General features: G+C 57.2%; 1 protein-coding gene across 1 annotated transcript; it reads right to left on the reverse strand.

Moving 5' to 3' along the window:
- Positions 1 to 9977: 9977 nt before the first annotated feature.
- Positions 9978 to 23218, reverse strand: TMED7 (transmembrane p24 trafficking protein 7). The gene is made up of 3 exons (XM_029057126.2): positions 22925 to 23218; positions 15393 to 15638; positions 9978 to 13117 (listed from the first exon to the last, which is right to left on the reverse strand). Exons 1-3 carry the CDS (start codon positions 23084 to 23086, stop codon positions 12881 to 12883), a joined length of 645 nt encoding a protein of 214 aa, XP_028912959.1. The 5' UTR covers positions 23087 to 23218; the 3' UTR covers positions 9978 to 12880.
- Positions 23219 to 25103: the final 1885 nt, after the last annotated feature.

Genomic DNA, 25103 nt, shown 5'->3' on the forward strand with positions numbered 1-25103 from the left:
TCCCTGTGGGCGGGGGAATGCGTCTACCGACTGTGTTGTCTTGTACGCCTCCCAAGCGCTCCGACGGTACTCTCCACGGGGTAGATGCTCGATAAATACACTGAGCGATTACTAGGAGAGTGAGAAATTTAGGTTTGGTGGAGGGTGTCGTGTGCGCGTCTATTCCCCCCACCCTCGGCACCCCGGCGCTCACGTCGCGCGGCCGTGGTTTACGTTTGATGTCGGCCTCCCCCTCTGGACTGGCTGCTCAGTGAGGGCAGGAACAACGGTCTTACCAGTTCTCTTGCACTCTCCCAAGCATTTAGTAAGTGCTCTCACATAGTGAGTGCTCACTACGGTGGATCGATTGTCGGAGTCCAAACCGGGGCACGACGGCCTAGATTAAGTGGAGGGGTCAGGGGTCAGAGGTTCTAGCGGGGAGAATCGGGCGGGGATCGGGAGAAGACAGATTAGGAGATGGCGGTCAGACAGCGGGGACGTCAGGGCTGGCGAGCTTAGAACCGTTACGGTGACGGGCGCGACGAGCTCCCAGTCTGTGTCCGAGTCGGTGCGTGAGGACGTGGGAACAGGAAGCCCGGCGGAGGGAGGGAGCGAGAAAGAAGCAGGTGGCCGGGGGGATCTACGTGACCTTCCGTGCTGGGGATCAGTGGAGGAGGGAAGAGGAGGGGAAGGGAAAGCGAGAAAGCATCAGAATCACTCAGAAAATAGGGGGTTGGGGCAGGGAGGGGAGCGGTAGAAGCTGCAATTAATATTGTGGCAGGCCACTGGCATGGGCTTCGGAGGAAGAGAGCGCGAGGGGTGGGATGGTGGGAGAGCAGCGTTTGGGGGCGGGGGGGGGGGCGGTTGAGGAAACAGGCCGACTCCTCCCACTTTTGACGGTGAGTGCGGGGAGCGGGGAAGACGCGGCCTCCCCGGGAGAGGACGGCAAAGGAGACTGGTGGTCAGGAGGGGCCCCCCCCCCCCCCGTCTCGGTGATGGCGAGAAGTGACTGGGGTCACGAACAGGTCCACCTACAGTGCTTCGCACCCAGTAAGTGCCCCAATGGTACCACTGATCGATTCATTCGTTCGTTTCTTCTCGCCACCGTGCGGTAGTGGCTCCGTTTTGTTCCTTCTGCCTCCCACCAACCCCACTTTAATGGGGCACCTACTCGATTCTCCATTAGGCTCTAATTTCCTCCAGGGCAGGGCTGACCGTGTCATTTAGTTTTGTGTGGTGAGCGAGAGAGAACGATGTGCGGGGTGGGTAGGCGTCAGGGTGTCGCAGCTGCCGCTTCCCCCGGCGAAGTCTATCTTGGTTCCTCTGGGCTTCTGCTCTCTGAGCGAGAGGCAACGGCTGCTCCCGGTTTCCCTGGTCCACGACAGTTTTAGGGGTTCTCCCATCCCGGCTCCGTGCGTTGACCTTAGGCACGTCACCCGAACGTCTCTGCGCCTCAGTTTCATCATCTGCAAAATGGGGATCGACGCCCGTTCTCCTTCCCGTTTCGACTGTGACCCCCCCCCCCATGCGGGGACCTGATTGTCTCGTATTTACCTCCAGCGTTAGCAAGTGCTTGGCACAGAGTTAGTAACTTTTCCGTGCCTCAGTGACCTCGTCCGTTAATGGGGGCTAAGACTGTGAGCCCCACGTGGGACGTGCTCCACCGTGAATACCTGTATCTTGCCTTCACAGTTAGACCATGAGACGTGGCAGATGTAAATATTTAACAAATACCATTGACAAAGCCCAGTAAATGAATACCACGATCGCCGCCTTCTTTCTTCTCCTTCTTCCTCTCCTTCCTCTTCTTCTTCTCATTCCCAGGTTGTCATCTAGTTCTGAGGTCCGCAAGATGACGACAAGTGGTGACTCACGTAAGACGAGCTCCGGATGCGTCTCTCCGCCTTTCAGGCTGGCCCAAGGGCATGAGTGTACCCAGCGCTCTACTGAGCACCCAGGGGGAGGACACGGTCGTAACAGTGCAGCTACTTGCATTAATGTACGTCTCCCCCCTCTAGATCCTAAGCTCCTTTCGTGCAGGGAACGTGCCCGCCGGCACTCGCTAAATCCCGTCGATTTAGTCCCGCCTCTGGCCCGGAACGCCCTCCCTCCTCAGCTCCAACAGGCGACTACTCTCCCCCGCCTTTCAAAGCCTTATTGAGGCCGCCTGCCCATCTCAGAGGTTCTCAGATCCCAAAATGCCCAGGGAGAAAGATAATACGTTGCAGGGGACAGAAGACGGGGAAAGGTTTGGACCCCGAACAGGGTCAAACCGGGCGTCGGGCCCCGGATGTGAGGAAGCGGGGGGGGGGGCAGGGATCGGGACTGGAAGCTCGCGGACCTGATGAGGGGCAATCGCCGGAAGCAGTGGGGCCGAAGCACCCTGTTCCCGGCCAGCCGTACGATCCCGATCGACCCTCTCCGTCGCCCGAGAAAGGTCCCCGTCGATCGATCCGTGGTATTTACTGAGCGCTTGCTTCTGTCGCAGATTACCGAACTAAGCGCTCGGGAGAGTGCAGTACCCTTGGAGTCGGGGCCCGACCGGCTGGCTGACCACAGCGAGCTTACGATCTTGTCAACGGTCTTTACTGAGCACTTCGTCTGTGCAGAGCACTGTGCTGAGTTCTCGGGAGAGTACGGCACGGTGAAATTAGCAGGCACGTTCCCTGCCCTACAGTGAGCTCGCCGGCCCACATAAGGGGAGGATGGTTTACGCGAGGCAGCGTTAGAGGATGGATGAGTTAGTTATCCTGTTCACGGCTCTCTCCGTATTCAAAACCGAGCGCTGGGGTGAATCCCACTTGTCAGCTGTGTGACTGTGGGCAAGTCACTTCACTTCTCTGTGCCTCAGTCACCTCATCTGTAAAATGGGGATTAGCCGTGAGCCTCATGTGGGACAACCTGATTACCCTGTATCTCCCCCACGCGCTTAGAACAGTGCCCTGCCGCTGTGTACCTCTTAACAAGCGCTTCACAAATACCGGACATCATTATTATTATTATCATCATCATCCCAGGAGAAAGAAATCCTGGCCGGGTTTGAGGATCGCAGTTTCCAAGCAGCACCGGGGTAGCGGCTATTTGGCGTTTTCCTGGAGATCTTCGTTAATTCCTATTTACATTTGTAGGGGAGACCTTAGAAAACTGGAAACGACACTCAGGACGACACTGAATGGGATCTTTGGAAACTATCTCGTGCCCCCGATCAATGAGCGATGAGACCGGTGTGGAATGAGTAAATTCAGAGCCTATTCATTCGATAGTATTTATGGAGGGCTTACTATGTGCAGAGCACTGTACTAAGCGCTTGGAATGTACAATTCCGGCAACAGATAGAGACGATTCCTGCCCGTTGACGGGGCTTACAGTCTAGTCGATCTAAATCTACCCGTAAGCTTGTTTACGGGCAAGGAGCGTGTCTGCCGATCCCTGTCCTACTGCGCCCCCCCCAAGCGCTTCAGAACAGTGCTCTGCCCTAGGAAGCGACCAGCGGATTCCACTGATTGAGCTGACCGACTGGACCGGGTGTGATTGCGGTCCTCTCCTCTAAGGTACCAGGCCCCATTGGTTACAACGAGAGCGGGTGGACCCGGTCCCCCGTCCGTGATGAACTTACGGGGCATCAAGGCTTTGAGGCCCTCGGGGAGAACTCTTGGACCCAATAAACGCATCTCCTTCCAAAGGCCTTCCCCCAACCGAGCCCACATTTCCCTTACCCCGTTTCCTATCTTCCCCCGCCGCTTTCCTACTTCGACCCAGCGCGCTCACTCCGCTCCCGTAACGCCAAACCTGCCCGCTGTACCTCAGTCTCGGCCGTCTCGCCGCCGACCCCTCGCCCGTGTCCTGTCTCGGCCCTGGGACGCCCGCCCTCTTCGTACCCGACGGACCGCTACTCTCTCTGTCTTCGAAAACCTTATAAAAACATCTCCTCCAAGAGACCCTTCCCCACCTAAGCCCTCGTTTCCCCTTCTCCCTCTCCCTCCCGCTTAGATCTGTACCCTTTATTCACCCGGCCCTCAGCCCCGCGCAACGTACGTATGTATCTGCGGTTTATTTTTAACGTCCATCTCCCCCTCTGGGATCGCAGGCTGCTTCTGGGCGAGGAGCGTGACCGCCGACTCCATTACGCTGTACTCTCCCAAACGCTTAATACAGCGCTCTGGCGCACAATAAGCGCTCAGTACCACTGACCGGTTGATATTCCCACCTCCCCAGGAGCCGTAACAAAAAACCCACGTGTGTCTCAGAGCCACAGCCCGATCCGCCTATCTCTGACCCAGCCTGACGGAAGGTGAATCTGGGGAGCTTTTAAAAAAAAAAAAAAAAAAAAAATCGATTAGCCAGACTCCTCAATTCATCTTAAAATGAGGACAGCTGGATCGAGGCATCCTCGTATGCCATCTTTGACTCATCCTTGTGTCGGGCCGAGCGCGTGTTTGCTCTACGCCGACTTTTTTAGCCCACGACCTGTCGGGGACACCCGTGCGTCGGAGGGGAAAGTGAACGGAAAGGCCCCTCATCCTTTCAGGAGGCACTTCAGGACCTGTGGACCAATTCTCGCTTAAGAAGACTCAAGGGAAGGCCCTCCCGTGTCCCGTGAGGTTGGCTTTTTCAGGGAGAGGGAGAAATTCTTGCCAGTTGTTAATGGAGCAGGATTAAGTGAAACTAAGGTGTACAGCACAGCCTCACGAGCAAGCCCCCGTCACCTGTTGATCTGGACCGGTTCCGGGTCAGCGAATAACAGTAGCTGTGATTAGGTGGGCACCATTTTTCCAGTTTGTCGCCGGAATTCGGGCCTAGTACGTGCCCGACATTCCCAGAAACCACCTGCTGCGAACAGTAAGTCTCCAACTTACGTTGTGCTAGAATCCAGTTCTTTCTTTTTCCTCCCATCTCTGCAGATCTGTGTGCATCCTCTGGACGGCGAGCCCGTTGCTGGGGAGGGATCGTCTCTCTCCGTTGCCCAGTTGTCCTTTCCAAGCGCTTAGTACAGAGCTCTGCGCCCAGTAGGCGCTCAATAAATCGAATGAATGAATCTGGATCGTGCCCCGTCCCAACCGCTCTAGATGACAGAGGCTGTACTAACCTGGGGTGTTGCCATCATCACCGTGGTAATTGTGGTGTTCACCCGGTGGGGTAGATACAAGAGAAGCAGGTCAGACACAGTCCCTGTCCTACGTGGGGCTCACAGTCTCACGGGGAGGGAGATCGGGTATTTATTTCATCCCCCCCCCCCTCCCCCCCCACAGATGAGGAAACTGAGGCACCCGGCAGATAAGGCGCCTCGGCCAAGGTCACGCGGCAGGTGAGCGGTGAAGCCGGGGTGCCACGCTATTTAAAAACGGCGAAGCGACAGGCGAATAAAATCGTTTACACCGACCCATCTAACACCACGCCCGGGCATCTCCGACGATACGGCGGGACCGTGTCACTCAAAAAGGTGGTGGTGTCGCGAACTGTTCTGTGGATTCGTGAGGCGTTCCGTATCTTTCCGCCAACCCCTAGCCTGGAACCCCCTCCCTCCTCAAGTCTGACAGTTACTCCCCGCCTCCTCCAAAGCCTCATTGAAGGCGCACCTCCTCCAAGAGGCCTGCCCAGACTAATTCCCACTTTTCCTCATCTCCCCCTCCTCTCCGCGTCGCCCTGGCTCGCTCCCTTTGCTCTTCCCGCATCCCAGCCCCACGGCACGTAGGTACGTAGTTGTAATCGTATGAATTCGTATCGCCGTCTGTCTCTCCCTCCCCACCCTCTCCCCCGACTGTGCGCTCACCGCGGGCAGGGAACGTCACTCTTTATTACCGTGTCGTACTTTCCCGAGGGCTTAGCACGATGCTCTGCCCCCAGTAAGCGCGCAATAAACACGCTTGAATGAACGACCGATTTTCTTTCCTACACGTTAATAATAATAATGCTGATAATGCCGGTATTTGTTAAGCGCTTACCATGTGCAGAGCACTGTTCTAAGCGCTGGGGTGGATACAGGGTCATCGGGTTTCCCAAGGGGGGGGGGGGGGCGGGGGCTCACGGTTTTAATCCCCATTTTCCAGATGAGGGAACTGAGGCCCAGAGAGAAGCATCCACGGAGAAGCAGCGTGGCCTAGCGGCAAGAGCCCGGCCTGGGAGTCGGAGGTCGCGGGTTCCGATCTCGGCTCCGCCCCCTGCCTGCCGTGTGACCTTGGGCAAGTCACTTCACTTCCCTGGGCCTCAATCACCTCATCTGCACAATGGGGATCGAGACCGAGAGTCCCACGTGGGACAGGGAATACGTCCACCCCGATCGCCTTGTATCTACCCCGGCGCTCCGTAAGCGCTTAACGGACAGCATAATTACATTTTACTACTGTTGGGAGACAGAATACGGGGCTGGCTGGCTGGGTCTGAACTAACAACGGCAGGGCTGATGGTTTTTACGTCCCTTACGCTCTTCTCTCTTGATCCAAGACCAAACGCAAAAACGGCCACTTGGAAGCCTTACGTGGACCCAAGTGGCACTAACTGCAACGGGAAACTAGTTTCAAATGTTTAGGACTGTCTTTTTCCAAGGCTGCGTACATCCAATTTACCGTATAACCGACAAAAAGGATAGGCTGAGAGAGTTGGTGTTGGATTGTCTTAGTTAGCTTTCGTTTTTCTGTCTGTCCCCATTCCCAGACAGGACCTGGAAGGTAAAAAAATCAAGAAAAACGAAAGTCGGGTGAGGCGTACGGGTGTTATCAGAAGACTCCCACGGTTGCCCGTCCACCTCCGTATCAAACGGAGACTCCTCACTGTCGGCTCTGAAGCAGTCCATCACCATGCGCCCTCCCGCCTCACCTCACTACTCTCCTCCTACCCCCCAGCCCACGCACTTTGCTCCTCTGGCGCTCGCCTTCTCACCGCGCCTCAAACTCTCAGCGCCAACCCCTAGCCCCCGTCCCGCCTCTGGCCGGGCAGGCCCTCCCTCCTCGGATCCGACAATTACTCTCCCTGCCCTTCGAAAGGCACGTCTCCTCCCAGAGGCCTTCCCAGACTAAGCCCCGCTTTTCCTCATCTCCCACTCCCTCTCCCGCGTCACCCTGACTCGCTCCCTTTGCTCTCCCCCCTTCTCAGCCCCACAGCACTCGCGCGCACACGTGTGATTTTATCTATTTGTATTGACGTCTGTCTCTCCCCCCTCCGCCCCCACCAGTGAGCTCGTCACGGGCGAGGAATGTGACCGTTCAGCGCCGTGCTGTACTTTCCCGAGCCTTCAGTTCAGTGCTCTGCACACAGTAAGCGCTCAATAAATACGACTGAATGAAGGAATCCTCGTTCGTGTGCTGAATTCGGTAATGGGGACTTCGGTTAATTATCAGCTAACCACGCGGAGAGCTCACAACGCGAGAAGTGCCGCTCTAAGGCCTGGAGAGAATCGGCAGATCGATTCAGAGACGGTCCCCGGCCCGTACGTGCGTACGTGTGCGGGGTCTCCAGTCGGAAGCGGGATTGCTCTGCACACGGTCAGCGCTCGACAAATACTACTGAATGAACGGAGGGCAGACACAGAAGAAAACGAGGGCAGACCACATTGAAGAGTTTATTATTACCTGCAGGTAAGTCTTCGGGCTCTTCGTGGCTTCAGGCAGCGCCCAATCTGTAGCGGGAGAAGGGCGGCGGAGCCAAAAACCGGTAAGCTGGGTCCTACGCCCCGGTCACAAGAGCGGTTCCTCTGGGGAGGGGGGTTTGAATGACGGAAGCTCCGCTGTTTCCAGTCACCTTGGTTCCCGCGCGATTGACTGGCTCTGAAATCCCGTCTTGCGGGAACCCGGGCCTCCTAAGGACAAAACTGCACCGACCTCCCCAGACGCTCTGACGGCAATGCAACCTCCACTTCGCAGGGAGTGGGGGCTCCTACTGAGTGTTGCCAGAGCTGGGGGGGGGGGGGGGGGGGGGGGGGGGGGGGAGGGGGGTGTGGTGTGTGGTGTGTGTGTCACGATCGAGGGCGTGATCGAGCAAGTGGTTCATGGCAGAGCCGCTATGTTCAAGGGAGCCCGGGCATCTCGTCCCCATTTTACAGACGAAGGGACCGAGTGACTTGACCGAGGTCACGCGGCAGACAGGAGGCAGAGCCAGGACTGGAACCCAGATCCCGACTCCCAGGCCCGAGCCCTTTCGATCTTTGAGCGCTCACCGGGTGCAGGCTGCTATACTAAGCGCTTGGGAGAGTATCGCGGACGCATTCCCTGCCCGCGGCGAGCTTCCGGTCTGGAGGCGGACATTAAATCAATCACAGATCTGCACGTAAGTGCCGCGGGGCTGGGAGTCGGGGGACGAATAAAGGGAGCGGGTCAGGGTGACGCAGAAGGGAGCGGAAGAGGAGGAAGGAGGATGGCCTCTTGGAGGAGATGTGCCTTCAATAAGGCCTTGAAACAGGGGGGAGCTTTCCCAATATCTGTAACAGATACAGAATTCTTGTAAAGCGTTTTTGAAAAGCGTTTCAAGTGCCCGTCCTATATGAGGAGGGAGGGCGTTCCAGGCCGGAGGCAGAAGACGGGCGAGAGGTCAGCAGCGAGATACGGTGGGCGGGTTGGCGTTAGAAGAGCCGAGGGGCTGGACCGTAAGGGACTAGTGAGGCCAAGTAGGAGGGGGCGAGCTGATCGAGCGCCGTGAAGCCGACGGTGAGGCGGATGGGCAACCACTGGAAGTCCTTGAGGAGTGGAGAAACGTGACCTCAACCGTTTGGGAGAAGAACGTGTTTCCGGCAGCCCGAACCAGATTCCAGCCTCTCCCAACTGAGAACCGCCAATGGCCGAGAACAATAATGACGACGACGACAATAATGACGTCGGTATCCGTTAGGCTCGAAGACGCCGGGGCTGCCCCGACGGAGTGGAATCCAGGCCGTTTTGGAGCCCACGTAAGGGGGCGGTTCCAGCGCCCGGCCTGCGGGTTGGTGAATCCCCGTCCGACAGCAACCGTGCGGCCGCTCGGTTCTGCGAGGGGGCACACCCAAAAGCGGGGTAGGCGTCGACCACTGAAGGCACACCACCCGCCTCGCCCCGCCCACCCGGCAGGGGCCCGGCCTAGTGGATGGGGAGCCGCGAGACCCCAATCAAACGTACTAAGTGCTGACCGCGTGCAGGCCGCCGTACCGACTGCTTGGGAGAGCGCCACCTGACCGAGTCGACGGACACGTTCCCCCTCACAGGGAGCTTACGGTCTAGAGGGGAGAGAGACGTGGAACGAAATGACAGGACGCGAGTACCGTGGAACCGCGGGTGGGGCGCATAAGGCCCGGACATGCAGGCTGGCCTAGCGGCTGGAGAGAATGGGACTGGGACGCGGAAGGTCCCGGGTTCTACTCCTGGCTCCGCCACGCGTCTGCTGGGTGACCCTGGGCGAGGCATTTCACTTCTCTGCGCCTCAGTCACCTCATCTGTGAAACGGTGATGAAGACCGAGCCTCAGGTGGGACACAGACCGTCCAGACCGATTAGCCTGTGCCTACCCCAGGACTTAGTACGTGCCCGGTGCATCGTGAGCATTTAACAGATACCGTAAGAAACAAAAACAACAAAACCCGGGTCCTGATCCAGCTCCACAACTTGCCCGCTGCATGATCTGAGGCAGGTTACCCGAGCTGCTCACTGCCTTCCAGTTCCTCACCTGTAAAACGGCGAGAGAATTCCCGCTCTCCCCCCCGACCCCTCTGTGGGATAAGGGACGCCATCCGATCACCCTCTATCTGCTCCAGCACTGGGGTTCAGAGGAAGCGTTCAACGGACACCGCGACGATCGTCATTCCGAGAAGCCCGAAGGCGCGGGGACTCGGGGAAGTTGCGAAGATCGCTCCTCATATGTGCCCAGATTACCGTGTCAGCAGCCCCCACCGTCTTGATTTGGGTCTTTTTAAAGGATGAGAAAGAGAGCATTCATCTGAGTACAGAACACCGCACAACGGTACTCCAAGGGGGTCCGTTTTCAGGCCGTGGCTTTAAAAGCTTTCCCGATACCTGTAACAGACACAGAATTCTTGTAAACTTTTTTTTTAAAGTGTTTATTCTCCAAGGGATTGGCAAGGCACCTTTCGATCCAGAGCAAATTCCATTTCTTCCCCAAGACAGAGAGAGCCACTAGAACCGTATTCATTTTTTTTTTTTTTATTTCCCCCACAGACGATATTCTGTATCTACCTTTGTCTTTCCAAGAGTTAATGCTAAACAATTGACAGACTAAAACAGGAATTTATAGTACATGAAGACTTAAGCAAACCAAGAAGAGATTAAATTTAGTGAATGAGAAATGTAGGTTTTTTAAAAGTTGTTTTTAAATCCTGGATGACTTTTTTTGAACCCCACAAAACTCATTTCCCCAGAAACAAAAAAGAGAGTATTTGAGGGTGTTTTCACAGAGTTGATGTTTAAAGCGTTTAAATATGCATCCCATGCCCCTTCCCGTTACTTCTTTAGTTTTTCTTAGAAAAAAAAAATATATACAGCTACAGATGTTTAATATGTGCTCAGACCAACGATTCGGATGCTTAACACGGTGGCCTATTCCGCAGCGATGAGAAGCGTGATCGAAATACCTCGAGTTCTCTTTTACGACATGCTCCAACAACTGAGGGGGGAGGGATCCAAAAGACTCGTTCCAGATCGCGTGTCCGTGTATATACAGATCTATATTTTCCAGTCGATACACACGTACAAATACACGCAGATGCATACGGTCAACACGGATAAAACTGCTAACCTCACATTTTCAGGGGACCCAATCTCGTTTTACGCCTCTCCCCCCCCCCCCGCCCCCCCCCCCCCCCCCCAGGTCCCAACTATAACTTCTGATGGTTCGAAGAGGAAGTGACGCTGTCAGAAGGTGCCGTACGTTTCAATCTCTCTAAAAACAACCGCTCTGGCAAGTGACTGAACTGCTATCGGTTTAAGGGCGCGGATGCATCACGTTGAAACCCAGCTATTTTCTTCCAGTACGCTGACCGATCAGGAATTCGTCAACCTTCTTAATTCATCGATACTTGCCGGAGTTAGGACTCAGACTCTGCGCGGGGCTACGACCCGAACCAGGTACTGGAGGCAATGAAAATACGCACCGCGGCTGCGTCACTGTGCCGAGAGTTACAGAACTACATGCGATGGATCGGAACTCCGTGAAAGCTTTAGTCCTCCGCCTATCAGACCGTCCCGTTTCCGAGACGGAACGTACGGTGTCGAGCGGAGGCTTTAAATCACGGCAAGGACAACACCTAGCAGCTCTTCTTCCTACGTCTGTGGCACGTTTAGATACACTGTGACCGTTTCTATCGAACGAGACCCGCAGGAGGACGTGTACGTGTTCCTTCCCCGTTTTGGAGATGAGAGATGAGAACTGGGACCTTCTGGTGAGCAGTGGCGGGCAACCAGAATCACCGACTAATCCATTGGGGTACAGGGTACCAAATTACAGAGTCTCTTGAAAAGCACCTATTCATTACACGAGCCACGGGGAAAAGGAGCTACAATATTTAGTGACCGAAGAACATTTAGTTTACTGGACTTTATTCCCCCCCGCACCACCACCACTCCAAGCTTGCCTTTCAGAGCAGGTTAAACACTTCCATTCTAGAGGGGGGGGGGGGGGGGGGGGGCAAAAAAAATAACTCATACCAGAAGCTTACAAGGTACAGTTCACTTTCCCATTCCATTTTTTTTTTTTTTTTTTTTAAAAAGCCTAGAGTTTTACAAAGTACACGATACAACATCCACCACATTCAAGGCCTAAGGGATGCAGACTACCTATTGGGAGAGAAAAACAGAGGATAACAGAGGACAGCCTGAACCGCTTCACCGAGTCACCGACCGAGCGCTAACCGAACGGAAGGTGGGAAGCGGTGTGAGCCCCAAACGAAACCAAAAAGAAGAACCAACAAACAGTGCTTCACACCCATAAACTGTACGTTACTTGTGCAACGTTAACATTGCCAACATCGAATTAGGCTCTGAACAGCATAAGGCCTCAGAAGAATTCTTCTATAACAATGCAATCTGACCACATCCCGTGGGAGCGGGCTAGCGTAAGGGGTTTCAGAGCTGAGGTGTTTGCCAATACAGAAACCGATGTCGAGGATTAAGTTACACAAGACCTCCGTCTACCCCTTCCCGCCTCTCCACGGGGCTTCTGATATTTTCGTTCCGCAACCACGGAAAGGCTTATCGGTCTCCGTTCTGGGGTTTAGGATGGCATTTTCGGTTCAACTACGCTCTCTGTTTTCAGTCGTACGAAGAAGGTGGCGATAATGAAAAAAAGAGAAAGGAAACATCTATACGCAAACCATAAAATGGCCATAAAACCTGAGGATTTCCAGGGTGAACGAACAATTTGCACCGGGATGACGTTTTAAAATAAGGTTGAAATCCTTTCGAAATTAGGTGAAACAAAAGGTCAGCAAATCAAAACGGTGCAGTACAGGGCTTTTGACGACAGTTTGTCACGCTTCCAAAAAAATGCAACATTTCTAGGCTCGACTAGAGAACTTTTTCCCCCCTCCACAATTCACGGAGTCAGTAAATCCAATCTAGATATTCTAAATGATCAGCTTCCTCGGACACGGGCTGGAAAGACACGACACACCCCAGCTCGGAGAGACGAGAGTGGAGACGGACGAGGAAAAAAGCACCTCCCCTAGGGAGCACGTTTAACGTGAGAGGTCCAAAAAGTTCCACGGTTGTTCAAACACTTCGAATAGAGAGACATCCCTTTCCACACCTTGAGGTGCTTTTTTTTTTTTTTTTTTTAAAAGAAAAAAAAATTATCTTTTCTGAACAAAGGTAGCAAGATATTTAAGGGGCTGCCAATATGTAGTTCTTCTGTACCTACAATAAAGTGGAGACCCGCAAAATTACAGCTGGGGAGGGGGAGGGTGGGCATGAAGCATTGTTTCAGAACACAGGTTAGGAGCCGACGCGGGTTGTGGTGGTTCGCTTATCTGAGAAGAAGCTTTTCAGAAGGAATACCTGCCCAATGCTAACGACAAGAAGGATGATGGCTTCTCCTACGGACCAGTAGGCCACTCTTGTATTTAGATCCTCCGCCCGGCTGCGGCCCTGCGCCTCTCTCAGGCGGAAGTGAGTTTGATAATCGATGACAGACTTTAAAGCTTCATGGATTGAAACACAGGCAGATTCCATCTAAACAGAAACATTGTGAGTCAGCTTTTCCCCAGCTTTCTCCCCTCCCGCCGCGTCCCCAACACTACCTCTGGGAGAAAATACATTACAGACACCATTCCTTCCCTCTCTTTTTAGCCCACGAATCCCGTTTGGCTCCTCTGCCTCACTTGGGGGGGGGGGGGGGGACGGGGGGGGACGGGACCCCTTTCGCTCAAATAAAACCCAAATGACACTTGACCATCGAACAAAGTAAGATCATCCGGGCTATTACCTCACCGGCACTAAGTTCATAAAAGGGGAGGTTCTTTCAAATATGACTTTGTACACGATTATCTTCTGAACGTAAAGCAGCACGGGCACGGCTAAGGCGGCAGTATTATTCCCCACAACCTCCACGCCCGCATCTGTCTTTCGTTTCTTCTCACCCCCATCGGACAAAATCCAGATCACAGCTGAGACCTGGAGGCCGTCAGCGGCTCCGCCGCGCTTCCGGCCGCAGCCTGACTCTTTACCTTTTGCACTTAGACATCTAGCCAAAGCCCCTAAAAAAAAAAAAAGTCGAGAACTCTAGACTGGAGAAAGGTGCAAGTCTGATTTTATCTCTGGTACGCTGCCGGCTTTATAAGGGCGACGACGAAAACGCTCCCTTTAATGTAACTCATTTTCTATGCTAGTCCACGGATGAAACCAAGTTTCCAGACTTCACTCATCCGCCAGACGGGGAATCTTGCGCTAAACTCCATGCCGCCTCCTCCTCCTCTTTCCGGGTCCACCCGCTGAGATACCACTAAACTGACCCACGTGCGGGACGGGGACCAAGGTGGGAGGGAAGGGTGAACCTAGGGCGGGGCCAAGCGCAACGGCCGAGACGGGAACAGCAAGGGAGGTAAGGGAGGTGTTGGGATGCGCAGGGGAGGGACGGGAAGGCTGCCGAGAGCCCTCCCCGGGGCCGTCTCGGACACGACGTACGGAGAGGCCGTGTCGCCCGGTGCAAAGAGCGCAGGCCTGAGAGTCGGAGGACCCGGGTTCAAAAATCCCGGCTCCGCCACCTGCCCGCCGCGTGACCTGGGCCAGATCACTCAACTGTGCTGGGCCTCAGTTTCCTCAATGGTGATCCCATACCTGTTCTCCCTCCCCTCTAAACGGGGAGCTCCACGTGGGGCAGGGACTAGGCCTGACCTGATTATCTTGTACCTTCCCCACCGCTCAGCACATAGTGAGCGCTTACCTAACCCACTGCTGCTTTCATATCTTCCGCTCCCTTTCTCGCCTCTCCTCCCGCTCCCCTGTCCTGCTTGTATTCCTTCCTGCCCCCTTCCCTCTCGGTGCTTCTCTCCCTGCTCCTTCCCTAGCTGGACTCCATCTCACCCGGAGGAGGAGGAGCTCTCCCCAAACCTGCTAGTCTCCTTCCTCTTGCCCAGATCTTCCAATCACCACTTATCAGCTGTTTCCTAAGCGCACGGTAGTCATCTAAACGGAGACAGCTTCCGCTTGGGAGCGAGAGGGCGAGGTGCCCGTCAAATTATTCACCCAGGGACCGTGGGTAAGGGTTTCTTCCGAGAAATCAAACTGCCTAGATAAGCACGTCGATTGTTCGGCGGCGCTATTCACGGCTACTCATAACACACCCCTAACACGCTCGTGAGAGGCAGCTGGCATGGAGGGAAACAGGATAACCGGGCTTTTTTTTTTGGATGCCCAGAGCGGGAGAAATCCGACAAATTTAGCCAGGAGTAACGGAGGACAGGGCGTAGGTCATCCTGCCTTCTTTACCGCCGTTCGTCTGGTGTTCCGTCCCGGACTATTAAGAGGCCAAGCATGCATGAGCTTGGATACAGATATCGCTTTGGGTCCAGGTGCAGGGTACAGAATTAAACCACCTGGCACCTTCTTCCAGGTAACATGCGGAGGCTCAAATGAGCTGCAGAGGCGCAGCGGCCTTTAGCCCTGGATTCTGAAATGGGGAACGCTCTCTGCAAGTGGAAGAATCGGCATTTCAAAACAACTAACGAGGTCACCTGGCTTTTCCCGCCAAGGCCAAATTAGTCTCGTGAAGCCGGGGGCGGGGAGGGTGATCCAAACTCCCGGCAGACTCGCCAGGTATCAGCCACCGATCGTGCTCCAGCCCCTCTGTAGAGATCGAGGGAAGAGCCGGGAGGATTTTAGGGTTGCCCACACGCGGCCTAGTATCCGGGGAGGTCAGATTTTAAACCGTCAGCCCTCGCCCCCGCACCAAACTGCAGATTGCGCACGTGGCGTTTTTCGATTTTTTTTTTTTTTTTTTTTTTTTTACCTGAGTAAGAGCGCTAACTCTGTTCTCACTCGGAAACAGAGGTGGGTCTTCTCCAACCTGGAAGTCGAAGTACACGGTTTTGTGCGTGAAGGTAGAGAATTCATTGCTGAAGCAAAATTTGTACGTCCCGTTTCTGGACGCTGTGAAAGTAAAGCTATCGTACTGCTTCTTCATCTCTTTGTACAACACTGTGCCATCGGGATCTTCCAACCGGCAATCTACGTCATAATGCCCTCCGGTTATCACCTAGGGAAAAATCACAGAGTGAAAAGCCGAGTGGAAACTCTGAAAAATGGCAGAAATGGAGGGCCTTCCCCATTACTAACCACGAAGAGGGCACCCCTGGCGTCTAGCCACCGGAGCCATTCGACGGAGCGCAGCCTGGACTACGCGGCATCCTGGCTGGGGGCGGGGTACGAAGGGAAAGGAGCAATTCGTCACCTCGGCTTCCTCCTCCTCACGTGAACCCAGAGAAGCTTGCTGTCACAGACACTTGGGACAGAGAAACAGACACCAAAGGATGAGCGAACACGCACAGGGAGACAGAGAGAGAAAGAGGGGGAGAGGGTGCGCGTGCGCGCCCGCCAACACGTCAGGAGTACAGAGCCAAAGGAAGAGAGCCCCAGAGACTAGGAGAAAACTAGAAGGTGGGAGAGAGAGAGAGAGAGGTGGGGGAGAGGAGAGGCAGCGATACAAAGTACACTAACTTAGTAAAAGAACGTATATCTCTGGGCTGGATCTTCTGAAAGAGCTGTAACCAAGAGTCAGGTTTTGGCACTTATTAGTACATTTAACGTCGACCTTTGGGTGGCACAGATTTTCCTCAGCCCTGAACTGGCAGAATGGAGCTTTTCTTAAATTCAGTTAGAAGCGACAAGGCGGCCGGTCTCGATCCCGCGAGACCGTGGGACGGCAGAACGTGGACGGTGAGGAGGAGATGGGACCGGGGCTGAGGGGCAGCCTGAGTCTGCCCTTCCTTCACAGGGCGCTATTACTCGAGACAGGGGAATCGGCGAAGGCGCCCCCCCCCCCCCCCCCCCCCCGCCCACGTCGAGCATGCCAGATCTATCCTCGGCTGGGGAGACGCCGCCGCTCGGGGGCCGTCTGAGGCCGTGACAACAAAATCTCAAATGCAACTCCAGAAGGGTGGATGTGACGGAGGAGGCACCACCACGGGATTCGGGACCGAGCAACACTACCTTTGGAAATCAGCTGAGTAAGGAAAACACAAAGGAAAGACCGATTACAAATCAAGGAACAAACAAAACCTCTCCGTGGAGACTAAAACCCAAAGTACCTAAGAGTCGTGCCTGAAAAGATACCGTGATCCAGAACGTATCCCGTGTCTGCCTACTGCCAAATCAGGGCCAAATTTGCCCCCTCGCTGGGTTTTTCATTAAAACGAAGATTCTACGAAAACCCGAGAGGTCTCCTTGCCCGCACAGAAGCAAGCCTGCGGCAAATTAGAAAACTCATGTGACCTGGACACGGTTTCAATGCAACACGCCAGTATTCACCATTCCCAAATCTACGCTGGTTTCCTCTTGATACTTTCCTGCAAAAAAAACAACAACAACAACAACAACAACAACAATCCGAGCCCTTATCGTACTCCACCTTGAATACGGCATCAACCTCCTCGCTGACCTTCCTGCCTATCTGTCTCCACTCCGGTCCACACTTGGCTGCTGCACGGGTCGTTTTTCTACAGAAACATTCGGTGCACGTTTCCCCGCTCGGGAGCCTCCTTCCCCTCGGCTTTCAAGCGCTAGATCGGCTCTCTCCCTCCTGCCTCGCCCACCTCCCGCAGCTCGACCCACACACCTCGCTTCTCTAACCGCCAACCTACTCACCGCACCTCGATCTCCTGTCTTGCTGCCAACCCCTTGGCCGCGTCCTCCCTCCGGCCTGGTACCTCCCTCCCCTTTCAAATGTGACAGGCCTTCCCCACTTTCCAAGCCCTCCGGAAACCACACCTCCTCCGAAAGGCCTTCCCTAAGCCCCGATCCCTCCGGTTCGCCCTCCCCTCTACGTCACCTAGGCACTCGATCCGTGCCCACGGCGTAGCGGAAAGAGCACGGGCCTGGGAGTCAGGAGGTCACGGGTTCTTATCCCGGCTCCACCTCGCGTCTGCCGGGTGACCTCGGGCAGGTCGCCTAACTTCTCTGGGCCTCAGTTACCTCATCTGTAAAATGGGGACGGAGACCGTGAGCCCCACGTGGGACAGGGATCGATCTGCTTGTATCCACCCCGGTGCCTAGTACGGTGCCCGGCCCAGAGCGAGCGCTTAAATACCGTAATTATTAATGTCGTTATTAAGCAGTCGACAATCACCCCACTCTCGGACTTCTAACACCCGGGTAACCTATCGATCGAGGGCGTTTATTGAGGACTTACGGCGGGCAGAGCTCTTGTACCGAGCCCTCGGGAGAGTACGACGGTTGACGGACACGCTCCCTGCCCACGGGGAGCTTACAGAGGGGGAGAGAGAGACGTTCAAATAAATTACAGGTACGTACACGTGCCCGGGGACCCGGGATGTGCCAAGAAGGCGATCACTGGTGACACCTGAGAGGGCACCTTCCGTGGAGCGAAGAGGGCGGAAGCCAGATCGGTTGGGGGGGGGGGGTCGAAGGAGAGGAACTGAAGACAGCTGATGTAGACAATTTGGCTGAAGGAGTCTGGAGAGGAATGGCGGGATGGAGATGGGGGATAACGGAGAGCACCACGGGTTCAAAGGGAGGGTGGTTTTAAGGACGGGGGAGCCGTGAGCACGTTTGAGAGCCGTGGGGAAGAAGCCACCGGAAAGTGGTTCCTTGAAGACGGCAGCGGGACGGAGTGGATAAGACCGCGAGAGGAGGCGGGGTAGCTCCTCCTGACACGGCTGGAAAAATTGGGAGAGTCAGTCAGCCAGTTCTATCTGAGGGCTTACCGGGTGCAGAGCACTGTGCTAAGCGTTTGGGAGAGTACACTGTACCAAGAGTCGGTAGACACGCTCCCTGCCTACGGGGCGCTTACAGTACGCGCACCTACGTGCCGTAGGGCTGAAGGTGGGGTGAATAAAGGGTACGAATCCACGCGGGAGGGTGACGCGGAAGGGAGGGGGAGTAAGGGAAAAGAGGGCTCCGTCGGGGAGGGCCTCCTGGACACCCGCATCTCCACTATGGCTTCGATAAGCCTTATTCAATAAGCCTCGCAAGGTGGGGCAGGTGATCGCTGGACACGAAGGGGGGAGGGAGTTCCAGGCCAGAGGAAGGAGGTGGGCGAGGGCTCAGCGGCGGGACGGGCGAGCTCGAGGCCCGGCGAGTGGTTCGGCGTTAGAGGCACCAAGTGGGCACGCTGGGTTGTAGTAGAAAATCAGAGGTAAGACTAGACTCCAGTCCCTCTAAACTGTAAGCTCCTTGTGGGCAGGGGACGTGTCTAACCAAATCCGTTACACTGCACTCTCCCCAGCGCTCAGAACAGCGTTCTGGGGACGGTAGATACAAGCGCTTAGTGCGGTGCTTGGCAACAGGGTGGGCGCTCGACAAGTACCACGGAACGACCGTATCGGCGCACCGGCGGTTTGGATGTAGGGAAAGGGGCGGGCTCCGGCAACGTCGCGGAGGTCCTACCGACGGGATTCGGTGACACGGAATACGGGGGGTGGAGTGAGGGTGCCGAGCAGAGGCGAACGCCAAGTTAACGGGCATCCGGGACAGGGAGGATGGCGGCGCCGCCTACGGGAAACGCGGGGTTCGGGTGGGAAGACGAGGGGGGTCCCGTTTCGGACCTGCTCGGTCTGAGGTGTCGGCGGGCCTCCTATAAAGATGTCCTGGAGGCGAGGAGAAGAACGAGAGCGCAGAGGAGGAGGGAGATCGGGGCCGGAGATGTGGATTTGGAAATCACCCGCACTGAGGCGGCAGGTGAAGCCACTTCAAGGGAGTGGGTTGTGGACGGAGACTAGCGGCGGAGCCGGAAACTGAGCCTCCGGGGACTTCCGCAACTGGAGAGTAGAGGAGGAGCGCGCGGAAAAGACTGCGAATGAACGGCCGGAGAGGCCGAAGAGCCGGAACAGCGTCCACGAAGCCAAGGATGGAAGTTTTCAGGAGAAGAGGGCGGTCCAGGGTGTCAAAGTCAGCCGCGAGGTGGAGGAGGATTAGGGTGAGCGTTGAAGAGGCCGCAGGAGGGGGGAGATACTGGAGTGGGGCAGGGGAGATTTGGGGGAGACGGTGCCTGCCGGTTTCTATCCTGTTAATGATGACGACTGTGGTATCCGCTAAGCGCTTACTACGTGCCGGGCGCCGGGGTGGATACAGTCCCCGTCCTCTGTGGGGCTCACGGTCTCGATCCTCATTTTCCCGATGAGGTAACTGAGGCCCAGAGAAGCGAAGTGACTCACCCGAGGTCCCACGAGACGAGTGGCGGAGCCGGGATGGGAACCCAGGTCCTCCCGACTCCCAGGCTCGTGCTCTATCTACTACGCCACGGTCAGTGAGGGACGTGGCCAGGAGACAGGAGGCTCGGGGAGGGAGTTGGTCATCTGCAACGGCCGGTAACGGGTACGGGAGTCGAGACAGGACGGACGAGTATTTTTCTCAGGCGGAGAGCGCAGAGTAAAAGCAGGCCGAGGGTGAGTGTGGGATGGGCGGCTCGGCCTAGTGTCTGGATCCCGGCCAGCGGCGCTCCCGGGCAGGGAGCGGAGGAGACCGTACTGGGAGAGTGATCCGGGGTCGCAGGTCGGTGGGACGGGACTGACGGAGGGACGGGGGAGCGAGGGAGCGGCGCCGGGGGCGTCAGCTGGTGTGCTGAAAAGGAAGGTTGGGTACGGAGACGCAGCGGGGCGCGATGTCTTCGGAAGGGCGGAGAGGGTCAAAAGACCGGCGGCCTCTCCGTGGGAAGGGGCCGTAGTATCTGCTGGCAGCGGGAGAGGAGGCCGCGGTCGGACAGAGGCGTCGCCGAGTTAGCGAGGGGAGAGATTTTTACAGCGAGCAGAGATGGAGCGTGCGAGCGGGTGGGGTGGAACAGGAGGTTAAGTGGAGGAGGGAGGGGAAGCGGGCAGTGGGAGGGTGGTCCGGGACCCCCACGGGGATGCTGCGGTCCCCCAGGATTAACGGAGGGACGGAGAGGGAGGGAACGTGAGAAGGGGATCGGGAAGAGCTCGGGCAGTAGGAGGGGTGGTTTGGGGGAGAGGCAGGGGCGACAGACGGCCCTGACCAGTGACCGGGTAGGGACCGTCTCTACCTGTGGCCGAATCGTACCCTCCGAGCGCTCAGTCCAGTGCCCTGCACACGGTGAGCGCTCAGTAAATACGACCGAAGGAGCGAACGACCCGGAGTGGGCGACGGAGGCGGACCGCGGGGGCTTCCGGACAAGGGAAAGCTAGGGACGGGGCGGAGCGGCATTAGGGAGCGAGAAGGCAGCCGACCCCATCCCCTCTCCCACCGAGTCTTGAGGAGTGGGAGACGAGGCCTCTCCCATTTCCCCTGCCTAAATTTTCATGTCTGTCTCCCCCTCCGGACTGTGGGCTCCCTGTGGGGCAGGGATCACGCCTACCGACTCTATTGTATTTTCCCCAGCGCTCGGTACGGAGCTAACAGCAGCAGCGGTATCTGTTAAGCGCTTACCGTGCGTCGGGGACCGTCCTAAGCGCCGGGGAAGATAGGAGGTGATCGGGTCGGACACGGTCCCCGTCCCGCGCGGGGCTCACAGACTCAACCCCCGTTCTGCAGATGAGGCGACAGGCCCGGAGAAGTGAAGCGACTCACCCGAGGTCCCGGGGCGGAGCCGGGACCGACGCTAACAGCCACGCTGTCCGTTAAACCCTTCGCCGGGCGCCGGGCGCGGTCCCCGTCCCCCGTGGGGCTCACGGTCTCCACCCCCACCTCACAGATGAGGGAACCGAGGCCCGGAGAAGCGAGGGGACTCGCCCGAGGTCCGACGGCAGAGACGAGGACCCGGGGCCTCCCGACTCCCAGGCCCGCGCTCCATCGGCCGGGCCCCGCCGCTCCTCCGAACACCGGCGGCGGCCGGAGCGGGATCGCAAGAGCGGCGGACTCCGGCGATCGGGCGCTTTTCGCCCGGGCAATCTGAAACTGGGGAAATCGGACTGAAACGCGGGGTGTGAGGAGCTGAGGAAACGTACGCTTTTCGGCTCCGATTTCCACCGGGAGGCAAGACAACGGGCCGGTCCTCGCTTTCTACCACCACGCTCCGTTACGCCGGCAAACCTAGGGGCCGGGGAGAAGTTCGGGTACGACGGAGAGTCGGTGCAACCTGTCTTCGGCATCTGCTCCGGCCACTCCGGTAATTACCGGTGCCGGGGATCCCAAACTGACTCCCCGATTCGGTAACTGAGAAACTGAGAAGCAGCGTGGCTCAGTGGCAAGAGCCCGGGCTTGGGAGTCAGAGGCGGCGGGTTCTAATCCCGGCCCCGCCGCCTGTCGGCTGCGTGACTCCGGGCGAGTCGCTTCACCTCTCTGGGCCTCGGGGCCCTCATCTGGAAAAGGGGGATTAAGGCTGGGAGCCCCGCGTGGGACAACCCCATCACCCCGTATCCTCCCCGGCGCTTGGATCAGTGCTGCGCACACGGTAGGCGCTTAACAAACACCAACGCCACTATCTTCTCGACCCCCTCTCGACAACTGGGGCCTGCCCGGACCCCGATCCCTTTCCACGGTTCGGGGCCGTGGCCTTTCGGATAGGCGAGGTCCCCCGCTGGGAAACGAGGCGACGGTCTTGGCTCGTCGGCTGCTCTCTCTCGCCCTCGTCCCCGACTTCTCGCTGTCGGAGAGTATCGCGTAACGGCTAGAAGATTAAACGGCTTTTAATCAGGTAGAAAAAGCAGCGTGGCTCGGTGGAAGGGGCCCGGGCCTTAGGAGTCTGGGGGGGGGGGCATGGGTTCGAATCCCGGCTCCGCCACCTATCTGCTGCGCGGCGGTGGGCAAGGCACTTCGCTTCTCCGGGCCTCAGTTCCCTCGGCTGGGAAATGGGGATGAAGACTGTGAGCCTCAGTTCCCTCGGCTGGAAAATGGGGATGAAGACTGTGAGCCTCACGGGGGACGCATATTATTTTCGTACTTCGTATTTATGAGGTTAACGAGGTGCACGTCCCCTCGATTCGATTTATCGTGATAACGTCGTCTCGTTTTTGCTTCGTTCTCATCTGCTCTGCCGTCCGCCTCCCCCGATTACCCCGTGAGCCCGTCACTGGTTAAACCGTCATTGCAAGCGCTCAGCCCAGTGCTCTGCACAGAGTAGGCGCTCAACAGAGAAGACCGAACGAATGAACCGTGGCTCGGTGGAAAGAGCTCGGGCTTGGGAGTCGGAGGTCATGAGTTCGACTCCCGGCTCTGCCGCTTGTCAGCTGTGCGACCGTGGGCCAGTCACTTCGCTTCTCTGGGCCTCAGTCACCTCATCTGGAAAATGGGGATGGAGACCGTGAGCCTCACGTGGGCCGACCCGATGACCCTGTATCTCCCTCAGCGCTCAGAAGGGTGCTCTGCACCTAGGAAGCGCTTAACAAATGGCACCGTCATCACTATTATTGTTACCTGGAACTCCAGGGTGCACTTGGTGCCCTGGGCGATGTCCTCGTAGAAGCACTGCTTGGCGTTGTCGGGCAGCTCGAAGGTGATCTCGGAGGCGGCGGCCGGGCCCGGCCGGGCCGCCGCCAGCAGCAGCAGCAGCGGCAGGAACCATCCGGCGGGCGGCATGGCCCGAGGAGGAGGAGGAGGAGGAGAAGGAGAAGAAGAAGAGGAAGAAGGGGAGGAGGAAGGCGGCGGAGAGCCGGAGACACGGGGCCGCACCGCGCTGGCACTCACGGAGACCCGGATGTGGGGCGAGTGCGCATGCGCCCCGGCCGGAGGCGGCGGGGAGACCCGGATGTGGGGCGGGCGCGCATGCGCCCCGGCCGGAGGCGGCGGGGAGACCCGGATGTGGGGCGGGCGCGCATGCGCCCCGGCCGGAGGCGGCGGGGAGACCCGGATGTGGGGGGCGGGCGCGCGCCCCGGCTCGAGCCGCCTCTCGCCCTGCCGCGCTCCCTCCCCTCAGCGCTCAGTACAGTGCCCTGCGCCCCTCTCGGCGCTCCATAAGTACACCGAACGGGGCGGGGGAGCGGGGGGAGACGAAGGCGGCGCGCCCCTTGACCCGGAAGCAGTCCCGCTGAGCGTCGACGTGGAGGACCCCGCGGGGAGAGGAAGAGGGCTACGTGGACGCCCTCGCGCAACGGAGGGAGGGAGGGAGGGAAGTTCACTTCCGGCCCCAGCCTGCCGGGTGACCTTGGACGAGTCCCTTCCCCGGCCCGCCCCAGCGTCTAGAGAAGCAGCGTGGCTCGGTGGAAAGGGCCCGGGCTCGGGAGGCCGAAGTCATGGGTTCGAATCCCGGCTCTGCTCCCTGGGCAGCAGGGTGACTGGGGGCAAGTCGCTTCACTTCGCTGGGCCTCAGTGACCTCATCTGGAAAATGGGGAGGGAGACTGGGAGCCTCCCGTGGGCCCACCTGATGACCCTGGAGCTCCCCCGGCGCTCAGAACAGTGCTCGGCACGGAGTCAGCGCTTAACAAATACCAACGGTATTAAGACGCGTTGGGGCGGGGATGGGCTCTATCTGGTGCCGACCTGTACGTCCCAAGCGCTTAGTGCAGTGCTGTGCACATGGGAAGCGCCCACTAATAATAATAGCGTTGGTATTTGTTAAGCGCTTACTACGTGCCGGGCACTGTTCTAAGCGCTGGGGGAGATACGGGGTCATCAGGGTGTTCCACGTGAGGCTCACAGCCTTAATCCCCATTTTACAGATGAGGGAACCGAGGCCCAGTGAAGTGACTCGCCCACAGTCACACAGCAGACCAGTGGCAGAGCCCGGGATTCGAACCCACGCCCCCGGACTCCCAAGCCCGGGATCCTTCCACCGAGCCTGGAACGAAGGAGCACGGCCTGGCACGTAGGAAGCGCTCACCGAGAGAATAAGTGGTCAATAGGAGAAGCGGCGGGGCTCAGTGGAGAGAGCCCGGGCTCGGGAGTCAGAGGTCGTGAGTTCTAATCCCGGCTCCGCCCCCCGGGTGACTGTGGGCGAGTCACTTCACTTGTCTGGGCCTCAGTGACCTCATCCGGAAAAGGGGGATTAAACCCGTGAGCCTCACGTGGGACAACCTGATGACCCCGTATCCACCCCGGTGCTCTGCACGTAGTAAGCGCTTAACGGATAGCAACATTATTATTCAAATGGGGATTATGACCGTGAGCCCCACGTGGGACACCTTGACTATCTAGTAGCTGCCCCCAGCGTTTAGGACAGCGCTTGGCACCTGGTAAGCGCTTAACGAACGCCACCGTTATCATTATTAATAAATACCATTGAATGAATGAACGAACACCGCCTAGCACATAGGAAGCGCTCAATAAATACGACGGAATGAATGAATGAACCCCGCCCGGCACACGAGGAAACACGGATCCAATCCTCTGAGCTGTTGGCCCGTTGTGGGCGGAGATTGTCTCTCTTTAGTGCTAATATTGTGCTTCCCGAGCGCTCGGTACAGTGCTCTGCGTGCAGTAAGTGCGCGATGAATATGAATGAATGAAATCCTCTAGACCGTAAGCCACTCGGGGGCAGGGGTCGTCTCTCTCTCGAGTGCTGTGCTCTCCGAGCACTCAGTAGAGCGCCCTGCACCCCGTGGGCGCTCAATAAATGCGACGGAGTGAAACACCGTTAAAAAAGCCCTCAGAGACTTT

The sequence above is a fragment of the Ornithorhynchus anatinus genome, unplaced genomic scaffold (genome assembly GCF_004115215.2).
Source record: "Ornithorhynchus anatinus isolate Pmale09 unplaced genomic scaffold, mOrnAna1.pri.v4 scaffold_31_arrow_ctg1, whole genome shotgun sequence".
NCBI lineage: Eukaryota > Metazoa > Chordata > Mammalia > Monotremata > Ornithorhynchidae > Ornithorhynchus > Ornithorhynchus anatinus.